The 25,431-nt window shown below is 47.9% G+C and overlaps 1 protein-coding gene across 1 annotated transcript in view; it reads left to right on the top strand.

Annotated features, from left to right (window-relative positions):
- Positions 1 to 25,431, top strand: part of Taf4 (TATA-box binding protein associated factor 4) — a 76,866-nt gene that overhangs the window by 29,382 nt on the left and 22,053 nt on the right. Inside the window, exons 2-8 of the mRNA XM_052723462.1 lie at positions 13,947 to 14,107; positions 15,343 to 15,462; positions 18,213 to 18,332; positions 19,015 to 19,137; positions 21,043 to 21,132; positions 21,576 to 21,821; positions 23,752 to 23,899. Coding sequence (XP_052579422.1) covers positions 13,947 to 14,107; positions 15,343 to 15,462; positions 18,213 to 18,332; positions 19,015 to 19,137; positions 21,043 to 21,132; positions 21,576 to 21,821; positions 23,752 to 23,899 — 1,008 coding nt within the window. The remainder of the gene's footprint in view (positions 1 to 13,946; positions 14,108 to 15,342; positions 15,463 to 18,212; positions 18,333 to 19,014; positions 19,138 to 21,042; positions 21,133 to 21,575; positions 21,822 to 23,751; positions 23,900 to 25,431) is intronic.

The following is a 25,431-nucleotide window of genomic DNA, read 5'->3' as shown; positions in this document are numbered from 1 at the left end:
TAGTAAGTATAGGTGAGGCCTGGCTAGTGAATTAATTACACATGAGGAAGTAGAGAGTGTGATGAAGTCTGAGAATTTGGCCAGATCTGGTACCTGGCCAAGGCTACTCCCAAGTGAGTTCTGTGGGGCCTTAGGGAAGGGAGAACCTGGCTCTTGGTTACTGGGTCTTTCTACAGCTGGTATGGACACTGTTATGCCTTTCCGTGGCTTCCAGAAAATCAGTAAGGTCCGGGAAACACTTAGAGCTGCAGATTTCTTGGCACTTGGAGCAGGGCTTTGTGGCCCATTTTGCTGGTATGGCCACCGTTGGACACTTGAAACAGATGGTCCTTCATTCTGCCCAGGCACTTGGGGTCAAGTAGCCGATGTAGGGGAAGAGAAACCAGGTGGGTAGGAGTGTGAACCACAGGCTCCTTGATGGTGTGCAGTGAAGAGGGCAGTCATAGGCCATGCAGGGGCAGGGTGTGGCTGAGAGGAGAAAAGTGGGTACATAGCTCCCCTCTAGCACACATTTGTTTCATTTTGTTTTGGAACAGGGACTTACTGTGTAGCCCTGGCTGTCCTTGAGCTTGGAATGTGTGTCACCATGCCTGTCTTTATTGTCTGCTTTAAATACTAGCCAGTCATGCAGTAACACACACCCATAATCCCAGCACTTGGTACACAGAGGCAGGCAGATCTTTGTGAGTTTGAGGCCAGCCTGGTCTACACGTAGTGAGTTCCAGGTCAGCTAGGGCTACACAGGGAGACCTTGTCTCAAAAAATAAATAAGTAAGTAAATAAATAAATGATATCTTCATGTGGTTTCAAGGAGATGTAAACTGCACAAACATATAAAGCCAAAGTATGAATTCTGTTACCGCCAAAGGTGATCGTCCTGCCAGTGGAAGCCCTGCTATGTTAGGCGGTTTAAATGTCACTCTTATCATATCTTAAATGAGATTCAGTGTGCACGTGGTCACTCTTTCCCATGAGATGGTTATGTGTGGAGACAGTTATTGGTACTATGCACGGGTAGGTGTCTCTGCTGTAAAAAGTGAGCTTAAGTCACTAGGTTAGAAGATGAACATGTGCCTACATGTGCCTACTTTATTTATGTGTGGTCTGTACCCATTCATTGCCAGCAACGGATGCTAGAAATTAATTGAAGTTTCTATTAGCATGGTAGGTAAAATTCTCTCTCTCTCTCTCTCTCTCTCTCTCTCTCTCTCTCTCTCTAACAGTCCAAGCTGTCCTGGAACTCGCTCTGTAAACCAGGCTGGCCTCCAACTCACTGAGATCCGCTGGCCTCTGCCTCCCGAGGGCTGGGATTAAAGGCCTGCGCAGCCACTCCTGGCCGCCATCTCATTTTAATGTGCTTTTCTTGCTTGTTAGTAACACAGAGCCTCTTGGCTGTTCCTCCTTGTGTTGCTTTTGTAGGTCACCTGGTGCTCTTTAGCCAGCTTTTAAAGTTGACAGTTATGATTATCAGCTAGCTTAGTGAAGCGGGCCACTTTATCTATCTATCTATTTATTTATTTATTTATTTATTTATTTAGAGACAGAGTTTCTCTGTGTAGTCCTGGCTGTCCTGGAGCTTGCTTTGTAGACCAGGCTGCCCTTGAACTCACAGAGATTTACCTGCCTTTGCCTCCCTACCACTGTTAATCCCCAGCATTGGGATTAACGACATGCACCACCACTGCCAGGCACAAAGTGGGCTATTTTATGTGTACAAACACATGTGCAGATGTGTGTGCACCTGTAGGTAAATGTTGGGTGTCTTCCTCGGTTGCTTTCCACTTTATTTATTTATTTTATTTATTTATTTTTTTTCCAGAGCTGAGGACCGAACTCAGGGCCTTGCGCTTGCTAGGCAAGCGCTCTACCACTGAGCTAAATCCCCAACCCCCTCCACTTTATTTTTTGAGACAGGGTCACACTGAACTTGAACCTCGCAGATTTGGCTAGGCTGGCCGGCCAGTGAGCCCCAGGTATCCATGTGTGTGTGTGTGTGTGTGTGTGTGTGTACGTGTGTACGTGTGTATGTGTGTACCTGTCTGTCTGTCTGCTTCCCTGCTCCAGTCCTGGGGTTACGGGTGTATGTTGCTATACCTGGCCTTTTTACATGGGTGTTAGGGACCTAACTCAGGTCCTTATACTTGCATGAAACTTTATTGACTGAGCTATTTTCTGGTTCCCTTAAGTAAAATTTTTGAGTAAAAAAATTTATTTAAAAAAATTGTTACTTTGAGCTGGCTGTGGTAGCATATGCATGTATTCCTGTATACCTGTAATCCTAGTACTAGGGAGGCTGAGGCTGGAGGATCACAAATTTGAAATCAGCTTGATTTATGTTGTGAGATTATTTTTAAAAAGTCACTGCAAGCATCACTGAATGGACATGTGATGTAAGGAGAGACACGTAGCCATCCTCTGGGTGCGCAGTGTCCAAGTTCTGAGAGTGCTAGGGACAGAGTGCTTGTCACCCTTGCCACATTAAGACTTGTTGAGGGTTAGGAACTTGGTAATGAAACAAGTGGGTTTTCAGAGTGCATGTTCCTGGTCAGGGCCCAGGCTGTTTTCTGCTGTGGCCTGGAGGGTGCGTGTGTGTGTGTGTGTGTGTGTGTGTGTGTGTGTGTGTGTGTGTGTGTGTGTGTGTGTGTGTGTACACTTTAGCAGGTGTGGTGGAGGGGTTGCCTGAGCTTTTGGAAAATAGAAGTCTTTGGTATTGTCATCTACTGACAGGATGGGACTGTGTCAGCCAGGGTGGCTTTGACCACTTGGCTTCTTCTAGCCTTTGCCTTGCCTGGTTGACCTTCCTGCTTGCAGGCTGGCCTAGGGCTGAGTTTTGAAACAACCTCCTTGAATACAAAAACAGTTCTTCCCTGTTTAGTTGGGCGCTGTCTGAGAAGAGGAAAAGCCAGAATGGATGCTGCCAGTCTAGGAGGTGTAGAACCTGTCTCCACTGAGCCACGAGGTACATCCTCCCGCGGGAGGGCTTTGTCAGAATTCTATGTCTGCACATTGAAGCAGGCCTCAGTTAGCATGGACTCTGACATGAACAGGCTGTGGTGCCATGGGGAAGGCTCTTTGTTTCCTGTCCTAACCAGCACACGTGGGAGGCTAGATGTCATTTGGCGGCTGTCGGGCTGGTGCCCTCTCACCAGTGTCTGTTTTGTTGTGAGACAGTATCTTATTGCATAGCCTAGGCTGGCCTCAACTTCATCATGTTTCCTGCCTCAGCCTTCCCAGCGCTGGGTCTGCTGCCATCATGTCCCACCCCTGCTCATGTGTGGAGGTCTCACCTGGACCCTCATGTAGCTCCCTGAACTGCCTGCTGTCTTCTCAGTTCAGTCCTTTGCTCGACCTGGCCAGCTCCTGACACTTGATGTTGGGCTGCTTTACTGTGCCATTCTCCATGGCCCTGAGCTGCTTGTCCGGGCTCCAGGCTGGTCCTTCTCTCTCGCTCATCTATTGAAACTGTCAGCTCTTTGAGGCCCAGAGCTGTGCCTGAGTCTTCTTGCTCACCTCTCCCACAACATAGCTGCTGGGTGCCAGGAAGGGGCAAAGGGAGGCAGAGCATGGATGGGGATGGAGATCTGGTGAGCACCTGTGGGAAGTGCACCTGAGATTGAGGGGTTCTAAGACCGCCAGCCTTCCTAGTAGGGCCTGGGTCAGTCAGGGGTTACCAGTCAGGCTTCTACTGCTCTGTTGTTCCGTAGTGCTCCAGACTAGCTCATTTCACCCAGGTTTGTCTCTGCATAGCAAGGCAGTGTTTGCTTCCAAATCTTTATTTTGCATAGAAAGGAAGGATGACCATTCTTTCCCTAGATCCAACAGCTCCTAACAGTTACAGTGAGCCACTGTTGATCTGTAGCTGATGGGCTTGGAATTTGGGGATACAAGCCTGTGCTTTTGTCTGTAGTGGGGAGATGTCACTTTTTTTTTTTCTTTTTTAATTCTCTCATATATTACATCCAGACCTTGGTTCCTCTCCCAAATCTCATCCCAGTCTCCCCCTCCCCCACCCATTCTTCCTTCTATTCCCTTCAGAAAAGGGCAGGCCTCCTGGGGATATCGACCAAACATGGCCTATCAAGTTGAATTAGACTAGGCACCTCCCCTCGTTAAGGCTGGACTGGGCAATCCAGTAGGAGGGAAAAGCAGGCAAAAGTGTCAACTGTTAGGAGTCCCACAAGAACACCAGGCCTTACAACCATAACGTACATACAGAGGCCTGCAAGATGTGCTAGGGTAAGGTGGCACAGAGGATGCCACTTTGAACTGGGCAGGTGTTGGTGGGAACCAGACTCTGAAGGACATTAGGTTACAGTTTGTAGTCGAGCCCTGCATACTACTTATATGCACACTCCTGCTTGTGAAAACACACATATTGACCTCTGAAAGCCATCTCACCAATGTCTGTTAGCTATTTAAAGTTAAAGAGAATTTAGGAGCTAATGTTTTGAAGGGTACATTTAGGTTTAGGGAACCCTAGTATGGAGACTGGGCCACAGTTCTTTGGGCCTGTGGGTATTGACCACTCCAAGTGACCTTATTTAGTGACCTTATTTGTCTGGGGCTATGGGTGCCTACCCCAAATCCGAGGGTGCTTCAGCTGTAGTCATGGAGTATGCTGGGAAGAAGTGACAGTGACACCAACCCCTGGCCAATTGTGTGACTTAGAAGATGCAGGACATAGTACATGGGTACTTCCAGGAGGGCCACTCCCAACTAGGTGTGTAGAAGCACACACACACACACACACACACACACACACACACACACACACACACACACACCAGCTCAGTATCATCATCCTCTCCCCCTTTTCCCTTTTTTGGATCAGGGTCTCATAAATCTGGGACCGGCCTCTAACTAGCTATGTAGCTGAAGATGACTTAAACTTCTAATCTTCCTGCCCACCTCCTGTGTGCTGGGATTACAGGTTATGTGGTGCTGGGGGATGAAACCCAGGGTTTCATATGTGCTACGTACATTCTTACCTGCAGCCCAGCTCAAGTCTCTTCTGAGTTCCATTTTGTGCCCAATGCTTGCAGATAGAATTTATAATAAACACACTCATTGAACAATGTGTAATTTAGATGTTTGTAAAGATAGTATTGATGTTTTTTTTTGTGCGAGTGGGGGTTGGGGGGGTGTAGAGGCAATGCAAGAAACCATTTATTGTCAACTGTATTCATCCTACTCTGAAAAGAGATAAACGAGATATTTCCCATGATTAGGATTTGTGCTGGGAAGGAGGAGAAATGTAGATGAACAGAAGTGAGCCAAGGCTTCTGTCGGTTCTAACTCCTGTCCCCAGGGAGCTGATTTGGAGGAGGGCAAGCTTTAGCTAGTGTCTGTGAGAAGCTGTCTGCAGAGCCTGCTGCTGCTGCTGTGTAGGAAAACTGCTCTGCTCGGCAGCCAGAAGGGACTTGAGAGGTTCTATGAGTGAGAGTGAGAGGCTGCTCCGGATGCTTGGAGGCTGCCAGTGGGAAAGGAGTCATAGGTTCATCTCAGCTCTCAGCAACTGGAGCTCAGTCCTGCAGTGGGAGGGAGGTATTGGAGACCTGCTCCCGACTTAGGTGATAGGCAGTTACAGCTCAGGCAGGTGTGGAGGCTGGAGTGGGAACTGGCAGGTTGTGTGATGGTGGGGTATGGAGAAGAGGGGCAAAGGGACTTGGAGCAGCTCTGCAGTGGGTAAGCTGGGGATGAGGTGTGTGGTTTCAGTGGGAAGTGAGGGCTGGGGAGAATTCTCCAGGAATGAGCAGAGTGGAAGGTGGTGTTCAGGACCTAGATGTGGGGTTCAGGATGAGTGACCAGGAAAACAGCCTGTAGAGTAATAGAAGAGCTGCTAGAGAGGTAGGAAGAGCCCAGGACAGCATGTCCCCCAAGTGACAGAAAGATCTGTGGCAGAATACATTTTGGGATGAGTTTGAAAGCTGAGACAGTGACAGTGAGGGGCTTGTTCAGCTGCAGTGTTTTCTTGTGGGATTCTGTCACACAGCTGTGAAGCACAGAGCTGGATTCCTCTCCACCCCACTTCCAGGTTTGCGCATGGGACAGTGAAATCTACACTGACCACCAGACTCTTTTCCTGAGAGGGGAAAGAGGACCTGTGAGCTTTAGCTTGTGTTTATGTGCATTGTTTTTCCTTTTTTTCTGTGCTGTCTTGTACACAAACTGATGAATAAAAAAGCATCAGTGAAACCCCACTGGCTGCTATTCAGTTACTCGCTCTATGGTGGTCCAGGCACATCAATGGAATGGGGTTGGTAGGGAACCGTGAGTGAGCGGACTGCCTATAGTTGCTTGCCAGTTCTCAGGTGGTCCCAGAACCAATGCCTGGGAAGAGTGCAGGCTGGAAAGACACAGAAGCTGTGTGGGCTGCTGGGGTCAGCAGATGCTGCAGTGGTGACTGCAGCCCCCTTCCTGGGCTCTTGTTACCAGCTCTCTGAAGGGAAGAGGCGTATGCAGGACACAGCGATTTCTTGTGAGCTCTGTGCTTGCTGGGAGTTCAAGCAGGGCCCTCTAAGGTTGCATTCTATATGGCTTACTCTTAGGCTTGACCACACTTCCTCCTGTGACATTTCTGGGGTCTCTGTCCATCAGAGGATTCGAGTGCTATTTTGCATTTTGACTTGCAGTCTGATGCTGAGGTTCTGAGCATCCTCCCAGGACTGCTTACTGTCTGAGCTGTACTACAAGAGGTGCTATTTAAAGGAGCCTGGAAAGTGTAGTCCCTTATACTGCCACCAGCAGGCTCAGCTTCCAGTTATCGTGTGTGAAGGCAGCATAAGGTAACATTCATGGCTTGTTTGTGTGTGTGTGTGTGTGTGTGTGTGTGTGTGTGTGTGTGTATGTGTGTGTGTGTGTGTGTGTTATGGTGACTTGTAAGTGGAAGTTTTTCTGTCCTGGCAGCTGCTTCCCAAATAACCACTCAGAGTCTTAATAACAATTGTGAATGCTTGGCCAGTAGCTCAGGCTTATTACTAGTTAGCTCTTACATTTATATTAACCCATATTTCTTATCTATGCTCTGCCATGTGGCTTGTTCCTTTTCTCAGTAAGGCATGCTCACCTTGCTTCTCCCTGCATCTGCTGGTGACTCCAGACTGCCCTTCTTCATCCCAGAATCCTCTTAGTCTGGTTTTCCCACCTAACCTCCTCCTGCCCAGTTATAGGCCAGTGAGCTCTTTATTAGCCAATGAGAGTAATACATATTCATAGTATACAAAAAGATTGTTCCACAGCATTTCTCCCTTTTTGTCAAATTAAAAAGGAAGGTTTTAACTTTAACATAGTAAAACTATATACAACAAAAAGTTATCAAGTAAGAATTGCAGTTACAATTTGTATTTGGCAAAATTAGAGAAAATATTTTACTATTTATTTTATCTTTGTGAGTCTAAAGTTTTATACCTAATTTACCTCATGTTATAACTAAGGAAAACTGTAACTATGACTCTCTAGTCTTCAGTTCTGTCAGAGACCCCGAAGGGTGAAATGTTATCTAACGACAAGGACATCTGGCTGCCAGGACAGTCACTCTAGGTTCTTCTGTAACACTGGGGCATCCAACTTTGGCCTACAGACCTAGTTTATCTGACAGACGTTTTTGAGAAGCAGTGAATTTTGAAGGATAGTCCTACCTTGTCTTGGCAAAGTTTGGCAGACACTTTCTTTTGCATCTTGCTGGTCCAGTTTGGACAGTATGCTGCCAGCAGTAGTTTTTTGCCCAAATGGCTAGCTTTTGCCATAAGGAAAGCAAACTCCATATGGAGTTTCTTCAATGCCCATTATCTTCCTTTGAAGTAAATTGGTGCTTCCAGTGAAGTAAATTGGTGCTTCCAGGAGCAGACATGTCTCACTGTCATGAAAGGCTTTTTGTTATTAAAACATTTTAAATGCCATATCCTGTAAGTCTTTGAAGTGTTTGAAGACCATCTATCTATCTAAATATATTTGTTTATGATCTTGAAAACATACCTAACATGGCTAATTTTGACTATAAATGAGCTGCATAAACATAATATCCTAAACAAGAGTAGAAACATACATATAATATAACAAAATTAACTTTAAATTTGTATCAATATACCAAAATCCATACCAATGTAAAAGATTTTGAGATTAATAGTTGTTTTTTGGATTAAAGTAGATTTAATAATCTACCCTTTTATCCTATATCATAGGATATCATTTCTATATCATATCCTTTTTTTTTCTTTAGAAAGAGATCTTTGAATTTACCTCATTTGTTCAGCTTTTTTTTTTTAAGACTATGACCAATAACAATTTGTAACCACCCCCCTTAAATGATAACAAACATCCATAACCAATGTTTTGGGAATTTGGACGTGGTTCTCTAGACTACTTCCTGTTGTTTGTGGGCACTGTTATCTTTGGGGGAACCTTGAGAAAACTGGGATAATGAAGTTCCAGCTGGAGTAGTCTGTGAGGCTGGGCCATCTCAGCCAGTAGCCTTGAAGCTGTTTGGATGCTGGATCATTTGTACCATTCGTTTTTATTGGTGTCTGGTCCCCTTGCTCTGAAAATACATAAACTTTTAAAGGTAACATACATATCTGTGTTAATGCAAGTATAGACTGCATTGTACATAAGTCAGCCAAAGATGATTTTTTTTTTTTGCTATATGTTTGAGCAGATAAAATATACACCATGTGTCTTGTAGTTTTTTTAGGTTTATTTCTTTATGTGTGTAGCCAGGATTTCAGGGATCTTCCTCAATCAAATTCGATCTTCTTTAACCTGGGAGGAATCCCCAGCCTCTCATTTCCTGTGATAACAAAAGCATAACCTCTTCTCCAAAGCAACGTACATTTCAACTTACATTTTGAAATCAAGATATTTTAAAAATATATAGGTTCGTTTAATCTAGCAGCTTTAATCCAGTGTCTCTTAGCAGCCATTGCTCCTTTCTCAGCAGTTAAAAATTTCAAAGACAATATAATAACATACAGTATCCAGACTATGTATTTTCCATCTTTATGTGCCTTTTTTTTTTTTTTTAATATTACTTTCCTCTTGGAGGATTTATTAAGGCAACTCCATGTAGTAAAAATGGAGGTTTATTTTGGGGTAACTTACAGCCAGTAAAGAGGTTGGTTACAGGATTCAGGAGAGGTGAGGTACAGTCCAGCTGTGTTCTCTGGAGAACTCTGCTCGGTCTACCATCTAGCGTCCAGCATCACCAAGAACCAAGAGTGCCTGCACATCCGGATCTCGGGTCTTAAGGGCTCCCCTCTGGGCCCTGCCTCAGGGGCAGGTCACAGGTAGGTGTGACAGTTACTGGAAGCCTCACTGGGGGTAGTACTTCCAGGTGAAAGCTGGAACATCTACCCACTACACTTTACTCCCTTTTTAAGAACTTTATTATTTTAAAACTATATATATATATATATATATATATATATATATATATATATATATATATATATTTTTGTTTTTCGAGACAGGGTTTCTCTGTGTAGCTTTGCGCCTTTCCTGGAACTCACTTGGTAGTCCAGACTGGCCTCGAACTCACAGAGATCCGCCTGGCTCTGCCTCCCGAGTGCTGGGATTAAAGGCGTGCGCCACCACCACCCGGCCTAAAACTATATTTTTAAATCTAAGTCTGTATATACTCTTTCTCTTCTTTCTCCTAAGCCTTTGTACATTTTAAAACACACTGTGACCTGTTTAGAGGTTTTTTTTTATTTGAATCTGGCTTTACTGTGTACCTGTAATCCTTTTCTGTCTGCATGAGCAACGGAAAACCCACCATGCAGTGTGCTGGCGGAGTTTGCACTGGCAGCTTAAGCCCAATAGCAGGGGCTGAGAGATGCCTCTCTGTACCAACACCCGTGTGAGAGACTGTGGGAACCTGCCATGCGGCTTAGCTCCTCAGATCATGACCTGCTGGCAGCTGCCAGGAGATGTCTGTACTGTGGCCGGCATGAGAGACATGAGACTAAGAAGCTGAGTTTGGCTCCATTTTTGTGTGTTTAGAACCTTTTGTAAGCTTTTTTAGGTCTTATGTGGATGTATGCTCCACGTTGGGCGCCATTTGTTGGTGGACATTTTCCTGTCCTGGCAGCCGCTTCCCAAATAACCACTCAGAATCTTAATATTAATTGTAATTGTTTGACCAGTAGCTCAGGCTTGTTACTAGCTAACTCTTACATTTAAATTAACCTATATTTCTTATCTATGCTCTGCCATGTGGCTTAAACCTTTTCTCAGTAAGGCATGCTCACCTTGCTTCTCCCTGCATCTGCTGGTGACTCCAGACTCTGCCCTTCTTCATCCAGCATCCTCTTAGCCTGGTTTTCCTGCTTAACCTCCTCCTGCCCAGCTATAGGCTAGTGAGCTCTTTATTAGTCATTGAGAGTAATACATATTCATAGTGTACAAAAAGATTGTTCCACAGCAGTGACTGGGCATGCTAGTCAAAACTGCGCCTTATCTTTAGACCTTTGCTGGTTCTTGGTGTGTGTGCGTGCCCCCACGAATGTGTGCTTGCTTGTGTGTGCATAGATCTTTATGGAGGTGCTGTTGACATACAACGATGTCATGTTTTCAGTGCAGTTTGCTAGACTGACACACACATCCCTGAAGTCACCACCAGTCAGGATAGTGAGCCTCCTATCGCCTGAACACGTCTGCTGTTCCCCTATTCTCAAGCCTTTGCATGTTTGTCAGCTTTCTGTCACATGGAGTTGGGTCCTGGAACATAGAAGTATATAGTGTGGACCTTTTCTGGCCACGTTGATTGAATGTGTCATTTGAGGATCACCTGTATTGTATCCATAGCTCATTTCTTTATCTCTGAATACTTTCCCATTGTGTAGATATCTTAGATGTTGTCTCTCTATTGATGTGTTTTTGTTGATCCCAGTTTTAGGCTGTCAGAAATAAGACTGTTTCAATTAGCTCAGGTCCAAGTGTCTCTGAGGTAGACTGGAGTAGAGGGCTGCACCCCATCATTTCCTAAGATTGTAGCATGGCGTTTAGGGGGTCCACCTCATGCTGCTGGAGTTCTCTGCGCACATCACCAGTTACGTTTGGTTTTACTTCAGCTGTAGTAGTGGGTGTGGACAGCACCACATTGTGGGTTTAATTTGCCCTTCCCATGTTGGCCTGTGACACTGAGCTAATTTATTGCTATGGGTTATGTCTTTCATCTCTGGGAATTGTCTGCTCGGATCTGTTGCCTACTTGTAATTTTCTTGCTGAGATGTGGCAGTAAGTCTGTGTGTGTGTTTTGTACTCCAGTCCTCTGTCTGTGTTCCCTGGGTTGGTGACCAGCATTTCCTCTAAGCTTCTGGAGAAGAGAGGCAACTGGAAGTTCGGGTTTGTGAGTTGCCCATGTGTTTCTTTATGGACCATGCTTCTGGAATGATTTCTAGAATAGTGGTGTTGTCCTTTTCTCTCCTGGAGTGCTGGTCTTGTGTGTAGACAGTAGATCCAAGTTTTTTGCCTGTACCTGTCCTCTGTCCTTGCTCATTCAGGTTTCTGTCCATCTGTATGGGCCTGTCTCTGTACTCTGGGCTGTTGTGTTGATGCACCGATGAAGTGCGGTGTGGTCTCTGGAGATTTCTGGGACATTTGTAGATCTCCCTTGGGTACAAACCCATGTTCATGCCCTGGTGTCATTGCATTTCTTGAGAGCATACATGTTTGAGACAGAGCATCTGAAATGCTTCCCTTCCTGTTGCAATGATGTGGCTGGGTATGGCCTTCCAGGTGGCAGGTGGCAGGCCCATCGGGTCTGTTGTTTGCTGTAGCACCCCTAGTTGTGCCAGCCTAATGTGAGTTCTGGGCTTCCTTCCCTGAAGTGATCAGTGGTGTTGGAGTCCTGTGTAGTCTGGAGGACACCATCTCACTTCCTTATTGACATGGCAGAGATCTGCTGCCAGTACCAGGGGACTCCATCCATGACATGCTATCTTAAGTGGTTGCTTCCCTTTTCTTTCATCACTTGGAGCTTCTGAAATGATCCCCTCAATTTTATCACACCCTTTGTACCTCTACTTTTCCTTTCTGCAGTGTCTTCTGGCCATCCGGTGGGTATTGGATGTTCTGGTAACACTGAAGGGCATTCTGATGAATTCTTACTGCTGTTAAGCAGATGTTTTCTAAAGAGAGGTGGGACTTCTACATTTGTCTGTTTAGGTCTGTCCCAGGTGTCCAGGATCTTTGACTGTCACCTGTTATTTGCATGGTGACACTGAAAACCTCCTCATTCAGAAGAGCTGGAGGAACTGGGTAATGTTAGCTTTAATGAAGAGTTTAGTCAGAGGTCAGGGATGGAGCCGAGGCAGGGTCTGTGACCACTGTGGGCTGACTGGGGCCTTGCCTATTGGGCTCCACAGTGCCTATATTGGGTCTTCACACTCGGCAGTCAAAGGAGCCTCAAAGCATGAGGGTAGGCTGGCATTGAGATCCTCTACCAGAAGATCCCCTGTCAGCCAAGGGAACAGAGTTCCTTCAGTCTGTTCTGCATCAGTAGGGAAGAAGTGCCTCTTGAGGAATCCTGCAAGGGGCCTGTGCTCCACCAGCTGGGCTGGACCATACTCTGCAGTGACTGGGTATGTGTGACAGTGGCTACAAGGGTAGTCAGATAGAACCTCCAAGACATGTGGCTTGTACCTTGTTAGGTCCACAGAGAAACACTGGCCACCAGTGTGCTGATGTGGTTGTGTGAGGTAGTTCTGGAGGGACATTTATTTCTTTAACCAACAACAGGGTTTTCTGGATTAAGAATGTACTGAGTTCGCCAGGAGGTGGTGGGGCACGCCTTTAATCCCAGCACTCGGGAGGCAGATCTCTCTGAGTTTGAGGCTAGCCTGGTCTATAAAGCAAGTTCCAGAACAGCCAGAGCTGCACAGAGAAACCCTATCTCAAACAACAACAAACAAACAATTTTTACTGAGTTCAAAGAGACCTTGCTGCTGTTTCTGATATACTCAGAGTTTGACAGCATCAAAGACTCTTCCTGTGTGATTACTCTGACTTATTCCTCCCAGAGGGAGAGCCCAGGGTTTGCTGGGTGTATAGCTTAGGAGGTTTTAGTCTCAATACCCCCTCCCCTTTATCCTTTTCCTCAGTGGTGTGTTACTTTGGAACTGTGTCCTGTTGTGTTGGGCTGAGGGTGGCTGTAACTCCATTGTGGGTATTAAATTTAAGGCTACTGTTGCTTCTATAACTTAGGATACAATTGGTTGCTGGTTTGAAGCCAAAATTAGTCAAACTTGACTGGCAGAATTTGCTTTCCCAGAATTTCAAGAATTTGGATGGATGAGAGACTGTTCTGTACCTGTTGCTGTGGACAGTGCCTCTGTGCATCCTGGTCACCTGGGGGAAAGCACAGCCCCTATGTCTGATCACAGTAGTATTCCTATGAAGAATAGAGGACTACACATTTTGGTTTGGTTTGGACATTCTGAGGCATCAGGCTGGAGAGACTTGGCCTATGGACTGTAGAGGTGATGGTGTCCTGCACTCAGAGATAGGACCCCAGCATTGTGAGCACACTTTAGTGTGTTGGACAGAGAAATGTGAAGGTGCAGAGTAGTTACCCAGGACATGGGCTCATGGGTGTTGGAAGCCTGCACTGAGGGGTATCTGCCACTTTGTGAGTGTAGACAAGGCAGAAGCAGTGGCAAGGCATTGTAATTAGGTACCTACATCTGAAGAGGCTGCAGGGCACACATCTGGACTGAAACTGTGGCTACTGAGCTTGGCTTTACCACTTAGGTTCTTTGTGAAAGGAGATGTACTGTGGTCTTTGTGTGTTTGGACAGTCCTCCACCATCCTGTGTTCTGTCTCCCCTGAGGAGCCAGCTGCTCAGCAGCTGCTCATATATTCCTCCAGTAGTAACTAGTCCCCTGGCCGGTGTCTTTCTTGTGCTGGAGTAGGGAGTGCTTCCTGATGCCAAGTATCATTTGTCCCCCAGGAATGGTCCTCGTGCGGAGTGAGAATGGGCAGTTGTTAATGATCCCTCAGCAAGCCCTGGCCCAGATGCAGGCCCATGCCCAGGCCCAGCCTCAGAGCACCATGGCACCCCGTCCTGCAACCCCCACAGGTGCTCCACCTGTCCAGATCTCTACCGTGCAGGTGAGTGCACACATGGTGAGTAGGTTAGTGTGAGGTGGCCCCAGCTCAGCCTGTCTCTCACCCATTGCCCACCCTGCACACTGGGGATGTTGCAAGAGTGAAGGTGTGTCCTGTGTGAGTGGACACTGAGGTATGCAAGTGTTTTCAAACTCAACCATCAGGCAGGGTATAGGATGGCTCTGGTCTCCCATTCTCCTAGCTGAGACTATTTGCTCTTGGAGGAGCCAGCTCTTGTGGCCAGTGCTCAGCTTGCTGGCTGAGTTGGGTTACAGTAGAACTTGGGGTCAGCTCCCTTGTCTGAGTCCTGGCCTTTCTCTTGTCACCAGTGGGTTCACCTTTCTGTGTGTCCCAGTGTCTTTTCTGTAAGGTGTAGATGTAGTTGTGCACAGGTCCTGGGACTGTCTTGAAGACAGGATGCTTGAAGGACCAAGGGTGTGTAGTGGAGCAGAGTGAAGACCTCCCAAGCCTTGAAGTCACAGAGCTTGATGCCAAGCTGTGTTGTCCCCGTGTGCAGCACCCCCACTTCCCCAGCACAACCACCCCTGTTGTATACTTTGTGTGGCCTTGCTTTTTCCAGTGCCTTCCCTAGATACCTGGCAGCTAAAGAGATGATAGGAGTAATCCTGATAACTCTGAACTCCTCTGGAGTTGTGCCCTGTCCTGTGGATGGGGATATGTGCTGGAGCTAGGCAGAGGGTCCCCGTAGGAATAACATAGAGCACCTCTTTTGAGGCCCGCAGTACAGTTGTTTCCTGCGTAGGAAGCATGTGGACTGTGTTGAAGGTTCTCTGTGGTGGTACGCTGCACTTCTCCATCAGACCTTTGCATCTCCTCTCACACAACTTCTCTGTAGCCACCTCAGGACTCGAGGTGTCTCCATCTTAGTTGACACCTGCCTTCCCCTTTTACAGTCTGTGGCTTGGAGGACTTGGCGTGTCCTCACTTTCTGTGCAGGTCAGTGTTATTCTAAGAGCAGTGCCACCCCTGGGTTTCCAGGTGGCTGCCTTAAAAGATGGCGTTTTGTAGACTTCAGTAGTAAAGTCTGCTTTTAGGATTTTCTGTGAAGTTTCTGATCATACATTTTTTTCTTTGGCTAGAAAGTTTTGGGCTTAGGATGACTTCCTTATAGGTAAGTAGTAAGCTGTGGGTTCCTTGAGTGCACTAGTGTGTCTTCAGGAGTGTGTGTGTGTCACCTACTGTAGCTCATTTTAGATGACTCCTAACTTATCTTTCAGGCTCCAGGAACACCTATTATTGCACGGCAGGTGACCCCAACTACCATAATTAAGCAGGTGTCTCAGGCCCAGACGACGGTACAGCCCACTACAACCCTTCAGCGGTCTCCTGGGGTACAGGTAAGAGGGTGCAGCTTGGTGCATCATAGGGCTACCCGCTGGCAAAGCATGCTTTTGCTTTCATGCAAAGATTGGGCGTTAGGACTTTTTATATTGGGTACCAAGTTGAATTTGAGGATGCAGGTGCTCAATGAAGAAAATGATTTTTCTGTATCTGAATGCACCCTACATCCTTTTCCTTAAAGAAAAAAAATTAGCATTATCAGCATTCAAAAAGCTCGTTATAAAGTGTAATTAGGAGTGTCACCTCATTAATACTTGACTCAGGGCATCTTTGAGGAAGTAAAGTCTGTGGTGAGGAGAGTTTGTGTGGCCCCATTCCACGCTCATGGACAGTGCTGGTGCTGTGTGTGCAGGGTCATCCTCTCACCTTCCCGGGGCATCTTTGTAGGTGAGCTGGAGTGGGGTGCTCTCCCCGTGTTGCTTTCCTAGCAGGGGACCGACCATACCAGCTCCACATGGCTTCCAGACCACACTGCCCCCCTGTGGCCTTTGCTGTGATGACAGCACAGCCCTAGAAATGATCATCTTTCTCTTCCTTCATCTTCTTTCTCTCCATCTCTCCCTTCTTCTTCTTCTATTTCCTCCTCTTCCTTCTCGTCTTTTGAACTAAGGTCTCAGGAGGTAACCCTATTTGGTTTGGGACTTGCTGTGTGGACCACACTGGCACACCTGGAATGCTCTTCCTGCCTCTGCCTCCTGAGTGCTAGGAGTTGTTTGTAAAATAGTGTCCTAGGTAGTGGTAGGGGAGAGTGTCCTGCAGATACTGGTTGTACCGATACAGGTTGATGCTCCTGAGGTGCAGCTTCTAGCATATGAAGCCAAGGGGAGGAGCTTACATTCCAGGGGCTCCTCTGTTGCATAGGGCAAAGCAGATGGTAAGAGTTAAGGAAGGGGCTGGTCAGGGAAGTCACACCTCATCAGAGAAGACATAACATGGTTGGAGAGATGGACCCGGCTATGGGAGACATTCCTAGTCAGAAGACACATCTATCTGGTCAGGGAGACACTTAGCCTTGGAAGATGTCCTTGGCTGGGGAGGTCAACTTGATTAGGGAAACCCTCTCTTTGGGCAAAGTGCCTCAAGGGCTCCTGATGTTGAGTTTGTGAGTAGTCATACTGTGTAGGGCTCTGGGCTTTTCTATCAAGTGCTTGCCACACTGTGCCTAGGTGATGTGCCCACTTATATGTGATTTAAACTGCTGTGTTCCTGCGTAAGCTGCACTTCCATCGCAGTGGGAGTCTGAGCTGGGTGACGGGCTGCAGGGCATCCCCACACATGGGCCTTTCTAAACTATTTTGTCTTGGAGCTCAGCTCCATTCTCTTTGGTGGCTGTGGGGAGAAAGAACAGCTTGGAGAGTAGTTCTGCCCCGGGTTGTGGTAAGCCAGCAGAGACGTCTGTGTGTTTCAGGAGCTGGAGTCTAGGAGACCTGGGGTTTCCTGAGAGGAACTCCTAGTGCTGTCTGCATCTGATTAAAGTATCCGCTTTTCTGATGAGGAGGGGGCTCTAGAAGGTAGTGAAGCTCATGGTAAGCCGTGTGTCATGTTTAGTGAGAACCAATGCATTGAAGTAGGTAGATAGGGTCTCTGGTCAGGGTGAGCAGTCTGTATCCCTAGGTCTGTAGTAGTCAGGTGGGAAATAAATCTTAGAGTGAAAGAAAGTTGGTGAGAAGGGTCCCTGTGTTCTGGCTGCCCCGGCTTGTTGAGTCAGCCTCTGGGTTTGTTCCAGCACATTATCTTCACATGATGTTTTATTGGTGGTTTCCAGTCACAAGGACAATGCATGCGTATGACATGGAGACACTTATCACCCCTGAATCCATCTCCAGCTATAGGGTAACTTGGGGGGCAGGGAAGAGACCTGGAGGCGAGTCAGTGCTGGTGCAGCATCCTCATAAGCACCTATGGCTGGAGTACTCCAAGGGCTTTGCTCTAAGGGAGCTGAAGACTTGCTCAGCTACTTCAGAGCTATCCTTGGGGGTGGGTGGGTGGGATGTCACACTGCTCTCTGCCTTCAGGTGGGGGTGGGGGTGGGGCAGTGTTTAAAAACCTAGAGTGAGAAAATGTGGGCAGCTAGATTTATACATTGGAGAGGCACTAATTTAAAGACCAGTAAATATTTCATCATGATTATTCAAGAAAAGCAGGAATCTTAGGAGTGGGGTGGGACTGAGGGCCAGTGGTTTGGAGTGTCTCAGTCATTTGAAGTCTAGGTGCCCATTTGCTTTGCAAATGTTCTTATGTTTTGCCAAGTAGCACCTTTCCACACTCGATGTGGCCGTGCTAGCAACCCAGCTCTGTACCTCAGCTTGCTGTGGCTTCTTGACAAGGCTCAAATTTGGAAAGCAGAGGACATTAGTGCAGGGAGTTGTGGACCCTGTAGGGGGTGCTGTATGCTTGGTCACAGCTGCCTTTTAGCCAGTGCTATCAGGAGTAGCTTCTGAGATAGGAGGTCATCGGATTATCCAATCCTCTGTGCTTGTCTCTGCAACAGCTGTCAGACTCTGACACAGATTCTCAGTGAAATGATGGGTTCAAGTTCGTAAGGTTTTATTAGAGATGCAAATACATCTCCTGTAATTATCACTCTAGTTCTCAGTGTGGGTCTGCCATGGATGCCCTTGGCCACCTCAGGTGGCTGCAGGAAGTGTGGCCACTTGGCCATTTGGGCCCTACTTCCCCAGTTTTACTTTGCTGGCTTCTGCTACTGTTGAGAGATACATTTACCTTGTGTTTTGAACTCTTCTAGCCTCAGCTGGTTCTGGGTGGTTCTGCACAGACAGCCTCACTTGGAACTGCCACAGCTGTTCAGACAGGGACACCTCAACGAACAGTCCCCGGGGCCAGCACCACCTCCACAGCTGCCACGGTAAGAACTCCTTTCAGGATCCTTAGGGACAAAACCAGCCCATTGATACTAGTGGGGAAATGGAGCTGCTGTACAAAGGGGCTTGAGAATGTCTCAGTGCCCACAAGCCAACCAGGACCACTGGCGGCATAGAGGGGACCCATGCAAGTCCCTTTATGGGGTGACCTGAGGGGCCCTGAGTATCCTGCTTGGGATCTGGAACCCTACGGATACTTGTGGAAGCCACGCACATGTAGCTGCTGAGCTCCTGTGGTCTGGGCATCAGTATGTCTGTCTGCTTTCACTTTCATGCTACTGCTTTTCCTTTATGAACCTGGAGCTTTGGACAAGCCAGGGCCATACTTTGCAACTTGTTTTTTTGTGTTCTTTGACAAATACTTTTAACCATTTTCAGGAGCTGCTTGGGACTTAGTCTGTTGTGCACATTTTGGCAGCAGCCTCTGCTCCTGAAATGAGGGCTTTGTCTTGGTAGATGCATCCTTCCCAGAAGGAGGTTGCTAGGTTGAGAGATGCAGACTTGGTGGCTTTCAGCGTAGCTGTTTGCCCTTCTGAGAAGCTTCTGGCTTGTGCAAGAAACATGTTTCTTGGAAGAAGTTTAAACGCTGTGTTTACTGCACATTTCACGGCAGTGAGATGCTGTGATGAAATCTCCTATAATTCATACCTTTTTATTTTAATACAGGAAACTATGGAAAATGTGAAGAAATGTAAAAGTTTTCTATCTACATTAATAAAACTGGCTTCCTCTGGTAAACAGTCTACAGAGACAGCGGCTAATGTGAAAGAATTAGTACAAAACTTGCTGGTAAGAAGCTTGGTTGAAACTCTCTGCCTCAGAGCATGGTGTGTGACCTGCAGCCCATGCTGAGGCTGCCATGGTGACGTGGGTGGGCAGATGAGAGCCTGTGGAAGGTCCTGGAGAACAGAGGTGTGAGCACTGTCAGGGCAGGTGGTTTGCTTGCTTGAGTGTTCTGGGAACTGGGCTGGTACCCCAACCTTCCTACTATAATTAAATGAGTCACCTGATCTGCCAGCACTAAGAAAGAATGGCTTTCAGGCCCCCCTTAGCAGCAGTTGCCTTGTTTGAGAGTCACAGAACATCCACCTGATGGCCAGTGACAGCCAGTGCTGCTTAAGGTGGCACCCCGATTTCTCTTCTCCTTCCTCTTTTAAAACTAAAGGAAACAGGGAGGGTCCTTAACTCCAGTTTGTGGGCAGGTGGTCTCTGGTGCACCTGCTCCAGCTACACCTCGAGCATTTGGTGCTGGTCTGTAAAAGGGGCCTGTGCTGCTGATGTGCAGGACTAGACTCTGCCGCTGGCTGGTGCTCCTGTCTCCTGTCCCATGGATATTTTATTTTAGCAACTTGCTGGAGTCAGGGTTTGAACTGGGTTCCTTGTCTTGCACTGCAGTGAACTTTGTCCCTCCTAACCTAAAGCACCTGTGTCCTTGCTCTGTTTTCTTTCTTTTCAGTTTCTTTGATTAGGGAACAGGCATCTTTGAGAGTGTTGTACTTTCTGCTGCTGGCGTTCATTGGTTGAGCCCTGCACTCCTAATCCTTTTCCTCTCCCCGGCGTTTACAGGCCGGGCCGGGTGGCCCGCACTGCTCTGAGGCCCGTGAGGCCCGTGAGGCCCGTGAGGCCCGTCCTTGTCCAGTGCTGCCTTCCTCACCTGCTGGTCTGTTTACTCCCTAACTGTGTCCAGCTGTCCACAAGGTGCTACACGTTCACCAGGGCCCTGGGGCCTCCTAGCTTATTCTTACATGACCTCTTTGTGGCCTTGGGTTTCATAGGCTGCCCCTGCTGGCCTTGGCATCGGTCAAACTGGGGCTCATCTGCTTGTAGTGTGTGCCATTCCCAGGATCAGAAATGTGGCCAGCCTTTGTAGTTTACCTGGGCCACTTCTGCCCTCCTCAGAGCCTGGTCAGGGTGGCTGCTCCTCACGGCATAGGCCAGCTGCTGATGCTCTGTGCTCCGGGGGCACTGATGGCATCCCTCCTCCCCTGCCAGCTTGAAGTCCAGCTTTGTGTTAGTCACATGCCTCTGTTACTCTCAGGACACAGATTGCTGCCATAACCCTGTTCTCAACAGTCTACCATTGCTCTGCCTGCTGCTGCCTTCCCCAGGTTTTGTAAGCCCTGGACGGATGTTACAGTAGTCTGTGGTACCCCTCTTCATGACAGCATGGCTAGTTTACAGGGTTTTCCAGCCTTCTTATCAAGTCCTCAAATGTCTAACACAACCATGTATGCCTTGCTTGCGGACTCTAAGGTTTCACCTTTGGTACTATATAGGCCCATGTATGGGTGCTAGTCTTTCCTGACAGGTGCCCTACTCCTTAACTGGGCTGGGCCAAAGTGTTGCCCTTGGCACTCTGTACCACAGCTTGTTTGTTTCCTAGCAAAATGCCTGGCACTGGGTAGGTGCCTAGTGGGTCCCTAGTGAAAACACGTTGAGCGAGAAACCTGTGGGAGGGTGGAAATGTGGACCAACAACTGGTCAACTAGAGACCTGTTCACCAGCTGATGCTCAGAGTCCATGGGGATGCCAGACACACGTGCACCTGGGGATCTGCGTCTGTTACATTGAGCAGCATGTACAGGCACAGTCTGCGGTCAGAGGGGCCAGTCCACTGTGATGCTGTGGTTGAGCATGTGCCATGAAGTCGTGTGAAGATGTATCACAGCAGTGCCAATGTGGTTTATTTTTCAGGATGGGAAAATTGAAGCAGAAGATTTCACTAGCAGGTTATATCGAGAACTGAACTCTTCACCTCAACCTTACCTTGTGCCTTTCCTGAAGGTAATTGACAGGTTGTGCTGCAGCAGTGTGGTCCAGTCAGGTAGGGTGTCACAGCCACCTGAGTCAGTAGGGACAGCGTGCCAGGTTTTCAGTTCAGAACAGGCTTTCTTATAGCTGAGCCTCCAGTTGCAGCTCTGGTATACTCACATGTAGAACCAGTGCTCCCTGCGGGGGAAGGCTTTGCTTACAGAATAAGCTTGGGGACCCTGACAGTATTGGCGCCTCTTAGAGATGCATTTTGTTTCTGAAATGCATTTTAGCCAGTTTTTGCTAAGAAAGTCCTGTTTAGTGAGTGTGGTTGGAGTTGGGTGACATTGACACCGTAGATGCTTATAGAAGTATTAGTGTAAGACTTACTTGAAGGTTTATGCTTCTGAACTTTCAGGACAGTAAAGCACTTGTGCCCCAGCTGTGCCTAATCCCACATGTCTGTCTGTCCCCAGAGGAGCTTACCTGCCTTGAGACAGCTGACCCCAGACTCCGCGGCCTTTATCCAGCAGAGCCAGCAGCAACAGCCACCTGCCTCGCAGGCCACCACTGCACTCACGGCTGTGGTGCTGAGCAGCTCGGTGCAGCGCACAGCTGGGAAAACGGCTGCCTCAGTGACCAGCGCCCTCCAGCCCCCGGTCATCAGCCTCACGCAGCCCACACAGGTTGGCGTTGGCAAGCAGGCACCACCCACACCACTGGTATGAAGGCGCGAGCCTGGCATGGTGCTCTTGCCAGCCACCATGCCACTTAACTCACCAGCCTGGCTCGGAGCCTCTTTCTGGAAAGAGCAGGCAAGAAAGCTCCTGCTGGAAAGGCGTGTGGTTGTTCTCTTAAGTAATTAAAGTGTGAGCTGCAGGTTGAGGCCCACGACTTTGTATTATATTTTTCAGAGAATGAAGTGAACTTGGTGGCTTACTTACTAGCAGACCCCTCACCTTGTTGGGGTTTTCTGTAGGGAGCGCATTGTGTTTAGTGAACCTCTTAGGAGGATGGTCTCTGGACTTTGGATGGTGCCTGAATGTTCAAACCATTGGGATTGGGGTAGGAGGTCTGTCAGGCTTTTGCATTTGGGGTAGAGCCGGCTGGTAGGAGTAGTGCAGTCTGGCTAATGCTCAGGGAACTGAGGGCTGTTGGCAGGTGGGTCTGGCTTTGTCTGATTTGGATTCTTTGATGGGGGCAGGATGGCTCTTTGATGGGGGCAGGATGGCTCTTTGCTGTGATTGCATTCAGAGTGTACACCTGCCACGAACAGCACAGGCTCACCACACCTAGAGAGGCGAACTTTGAAAGGGGCTGGCTGTATAGTACAGTGCTGTAAGGCATTTATTTATGAGGTCTTATGTTTAATAATTCCCAGCTCTGGGTGGTAGTGGAAGACAGGGGGATTAGAATTGTTCTAAATGAAGCTTAAAAATGAGTGAGGGATTGAGGTTGAGGCCTTCACCAGAGCTGTTTCTGCAGCAAAACATGGCACTCACACCACGGGATGAGCAGCTCAGGCTGGACTTTCCACTGAGAAACCACTAAATGCAAACACATGAAAAGTCACCTTCTTCAGTGGGTTCTGAGAGCCTCTGGCCTCAGGCCCAGGTTTACACAAAGCTGACCTATCTGCCTCAGCTATACACACAGGCATAAGTAGAGTTTGGGGTGGGGGTGGGGATCAAGGCCTGTGACATGTGGTACCCACTGAAAGCACACACCCCCATCACCCCCACTTTTTTTATAAGCAGAGTTGGGTTCAAATCCTAGAAGGACTTCAGAATCCTGTGCAGACACTGTGCTACTTACTGTGTTACGCCACCAGCCACACAAAAAGTCTCCTTTACAGAAACTAGAATTCCTACTAGAAAACTCTTAGCCCAGGAATTTATGGTCAGGCCATCAGGGGCTTCCTGTAGGCCAGACCCAGAGCACAACCAGTGCCATGTGGGCTCTTGGAGCCTGTTGCAAGCCTAGGGCAATAGGCCGGACAGCAGAGCTGAGCAGGCTCTGAAGTATGGGGGCTTGGCCCAAGGGCGCTTTATCTAAGCATGGTTCAGGGAGTGATGGAAGGGACGGTCTGTGTTGGACAGAGAACCAAGTTTAGGGCAGGACTTGGAGATCCACCTTCAGTCCAATAGAAAAATCATCTGATCCTACAGAAAATTTAAAATGGAAATAAATCATTTGAGTGTGACCATAGTGTTACTCTGCTGGCAGGTTGTGAGAGGCCCATGCTCCTTGTGGGGTCTGAGCTCAGCAATTTTGCTTGGCTGAAGCCCTCCAGGATGTGCCTGGCATCCAGTGCAGGTCCTAAGTGTCACATGCTCTGTGTACTTGCTCTGCTGTGCTGTGGCCTGGTGTGGTACCTTTGTGTCTTTGTCTCAGTCTTTTGAGGGCTGTGTGTAGGGCTTGTTGAGCCAGGCTTTTAGACCTGGGATGAGGTGAATATCCGACTTTCCTGGAGCTTCTGGCAGGGCAAGGTTGGGGTAGGGCTGATGAAGCAAGTAGCTGGCTTCATGGGTCAGTGTGGTGGCCCCTAGGTAGGTGTGTGTGTGTGTGTGTGTGTGTGTGTGTGTGTGCGCGTGTGCGTGTGTGCGCGCGCGTGCGTGTGTGTGCTCATGCACTATGCTGGCTGTGCCCCAGGTGATCCAGCAGCCCCCGAAGCCTGGAGCCTTGATCCGGCCCCCGCAGGTGACCTTGACGCAGACACCCATGGTCGCATTGCGGCAGCCTCACAACCGGATCATGCTCACCACACCACAGCAGATCCAACTGAACCAGCTGCAGCCAGGTGAGGCCCCGGCTGCTGCCACCCAGGGCTGGCTAGTCCTAGAAATGGCCACTTGTGGGATAATACTTGATTTCATTTAATCATTGTGATAAAATTCATGTAACAGACAACTCACTATTTAAATCGTTTTACTTACACCACTCAGCAACTTCATTTATGAGGTCAGGCAACCATTGCCCTTGTCAATGTGGTTTTTAAATTACCTGAATTATATACAATTGCCACTGTTAGTATCTATTAGATCACAGACCTTCTAGCTGCCTTTCTCCCTTTCCTAGGAATCAGGCCGTGCCTCCTGCAGCTGTCATACCCTCCCACACCTTGTGCTAGTGGTCTGCATGCTCTCACTACCCACTCTGTCTTCCCTCCCTCTCTGACCCTCACTCTCTCTTTTCCAGAGTTGACAGGAAGTATGCTGTGTAGTAGTAGACTTGCAGTGCCTCCGTCTTAAGCTGCAGGACCCCTAGTATCTCCTCAAGGCACATAGGTTAGTCTAGGTTGTGTGGTATAAACGTTCCCACCCTCTAAAAACCTATAAAAACCCCAGAAACCCACTTTGTCCTTGGGGTTTGAAGGGAAGGTCTTCTTCCAGGCCCCATTTTGCTGCCTATGGTGTATTGTTCTGTCTTTTCTAAGGCCTGGCCACGGCCCCCTCCCAGTAAAGTTCATTCTGAAGTGTAATTCTGTATCAGTTCCTTTCCACCGAACTTAGACCTTTAGATTATAACAGTACTCCCTCCCTGTTGTTCCCAAGGCAGCCTCACTGTGTTGCCCTGGCCCTAAACTCCTGGGCTCCAGTAATTCTCCTGCTTCAGTTTCTTAGCTGAAACTATAGGTACTTACCATGTATCTGCTTATTATGAGTCTCTTTGTCAGAAATCGTTCCTGTACTTAAGAATTGGAAGGAGCCTAGTGGTGATGCTATACGTCTTTAGTCTCAGCACTCAGGAGGTAGAGACAGACGGATCTCTGAGTTTGAGACCAGCCTGGTCTACAGAGTGAGTTCCAGGACAGCCAGGGCTACACAGAGAAACCCTGTTTCCACCCCTCCCCAAAAAAGAGTTTGAGGAAATACAGGAGAGTAGATGCTTGAAATATGCAACTAAACCTTTTAAACTTAGGGTTTAAATGTTATTTACATTTTCAACCCTTGTCTTTAACCTTGTTGTCAGTTACATCCTTTGAGAATTTCACAGGTGCATGCTTCTCTGGAGTTAATGCTGTTGAGGAAAGGAGCTGCAGATAGGGCATAGGGGTGGATGGTCTACAGTGGTCGGTGTTTTGGATATACTTACTTTCCCCTCGTGCTTAAGCATGTGTTCTTCCTTATCTTTCTAATTTGAGGTTTCACACATGTATGTAGCATGTTTTGATAGAATCCACCTTTTTGCTCCCCCAGCTCCTCCCAGACCACCCCCTCCCTCTTCCCCCTCCCCCCCCCCAATCTTCCTCCCAACTTTTATGTACATTTTTTTTTTTTAACCTCTGAGTCCTATTGGTGCTGTGCATGGATATAGGACTACCCATTGGGA

Source organism: Peromyscus californicus, unplaced genomic scaffold (assembly GCF_007827085.1).
Source record: "Peromyscus californicus insignis strain IS unplaced genomic scaffold, ASM782708v3 Scaffold_7__1_contigs__length_154581171, whole genome shotgun sequence".
NCBI lineage: Eukaryota > Metazoa > Chordata > Mammalia > Rodentia > Cricetidae > Peromyscus > Peromyscus californicus.
This window is presented reverse-complemented; position numbering and strand designations above follow the sequence as displayed.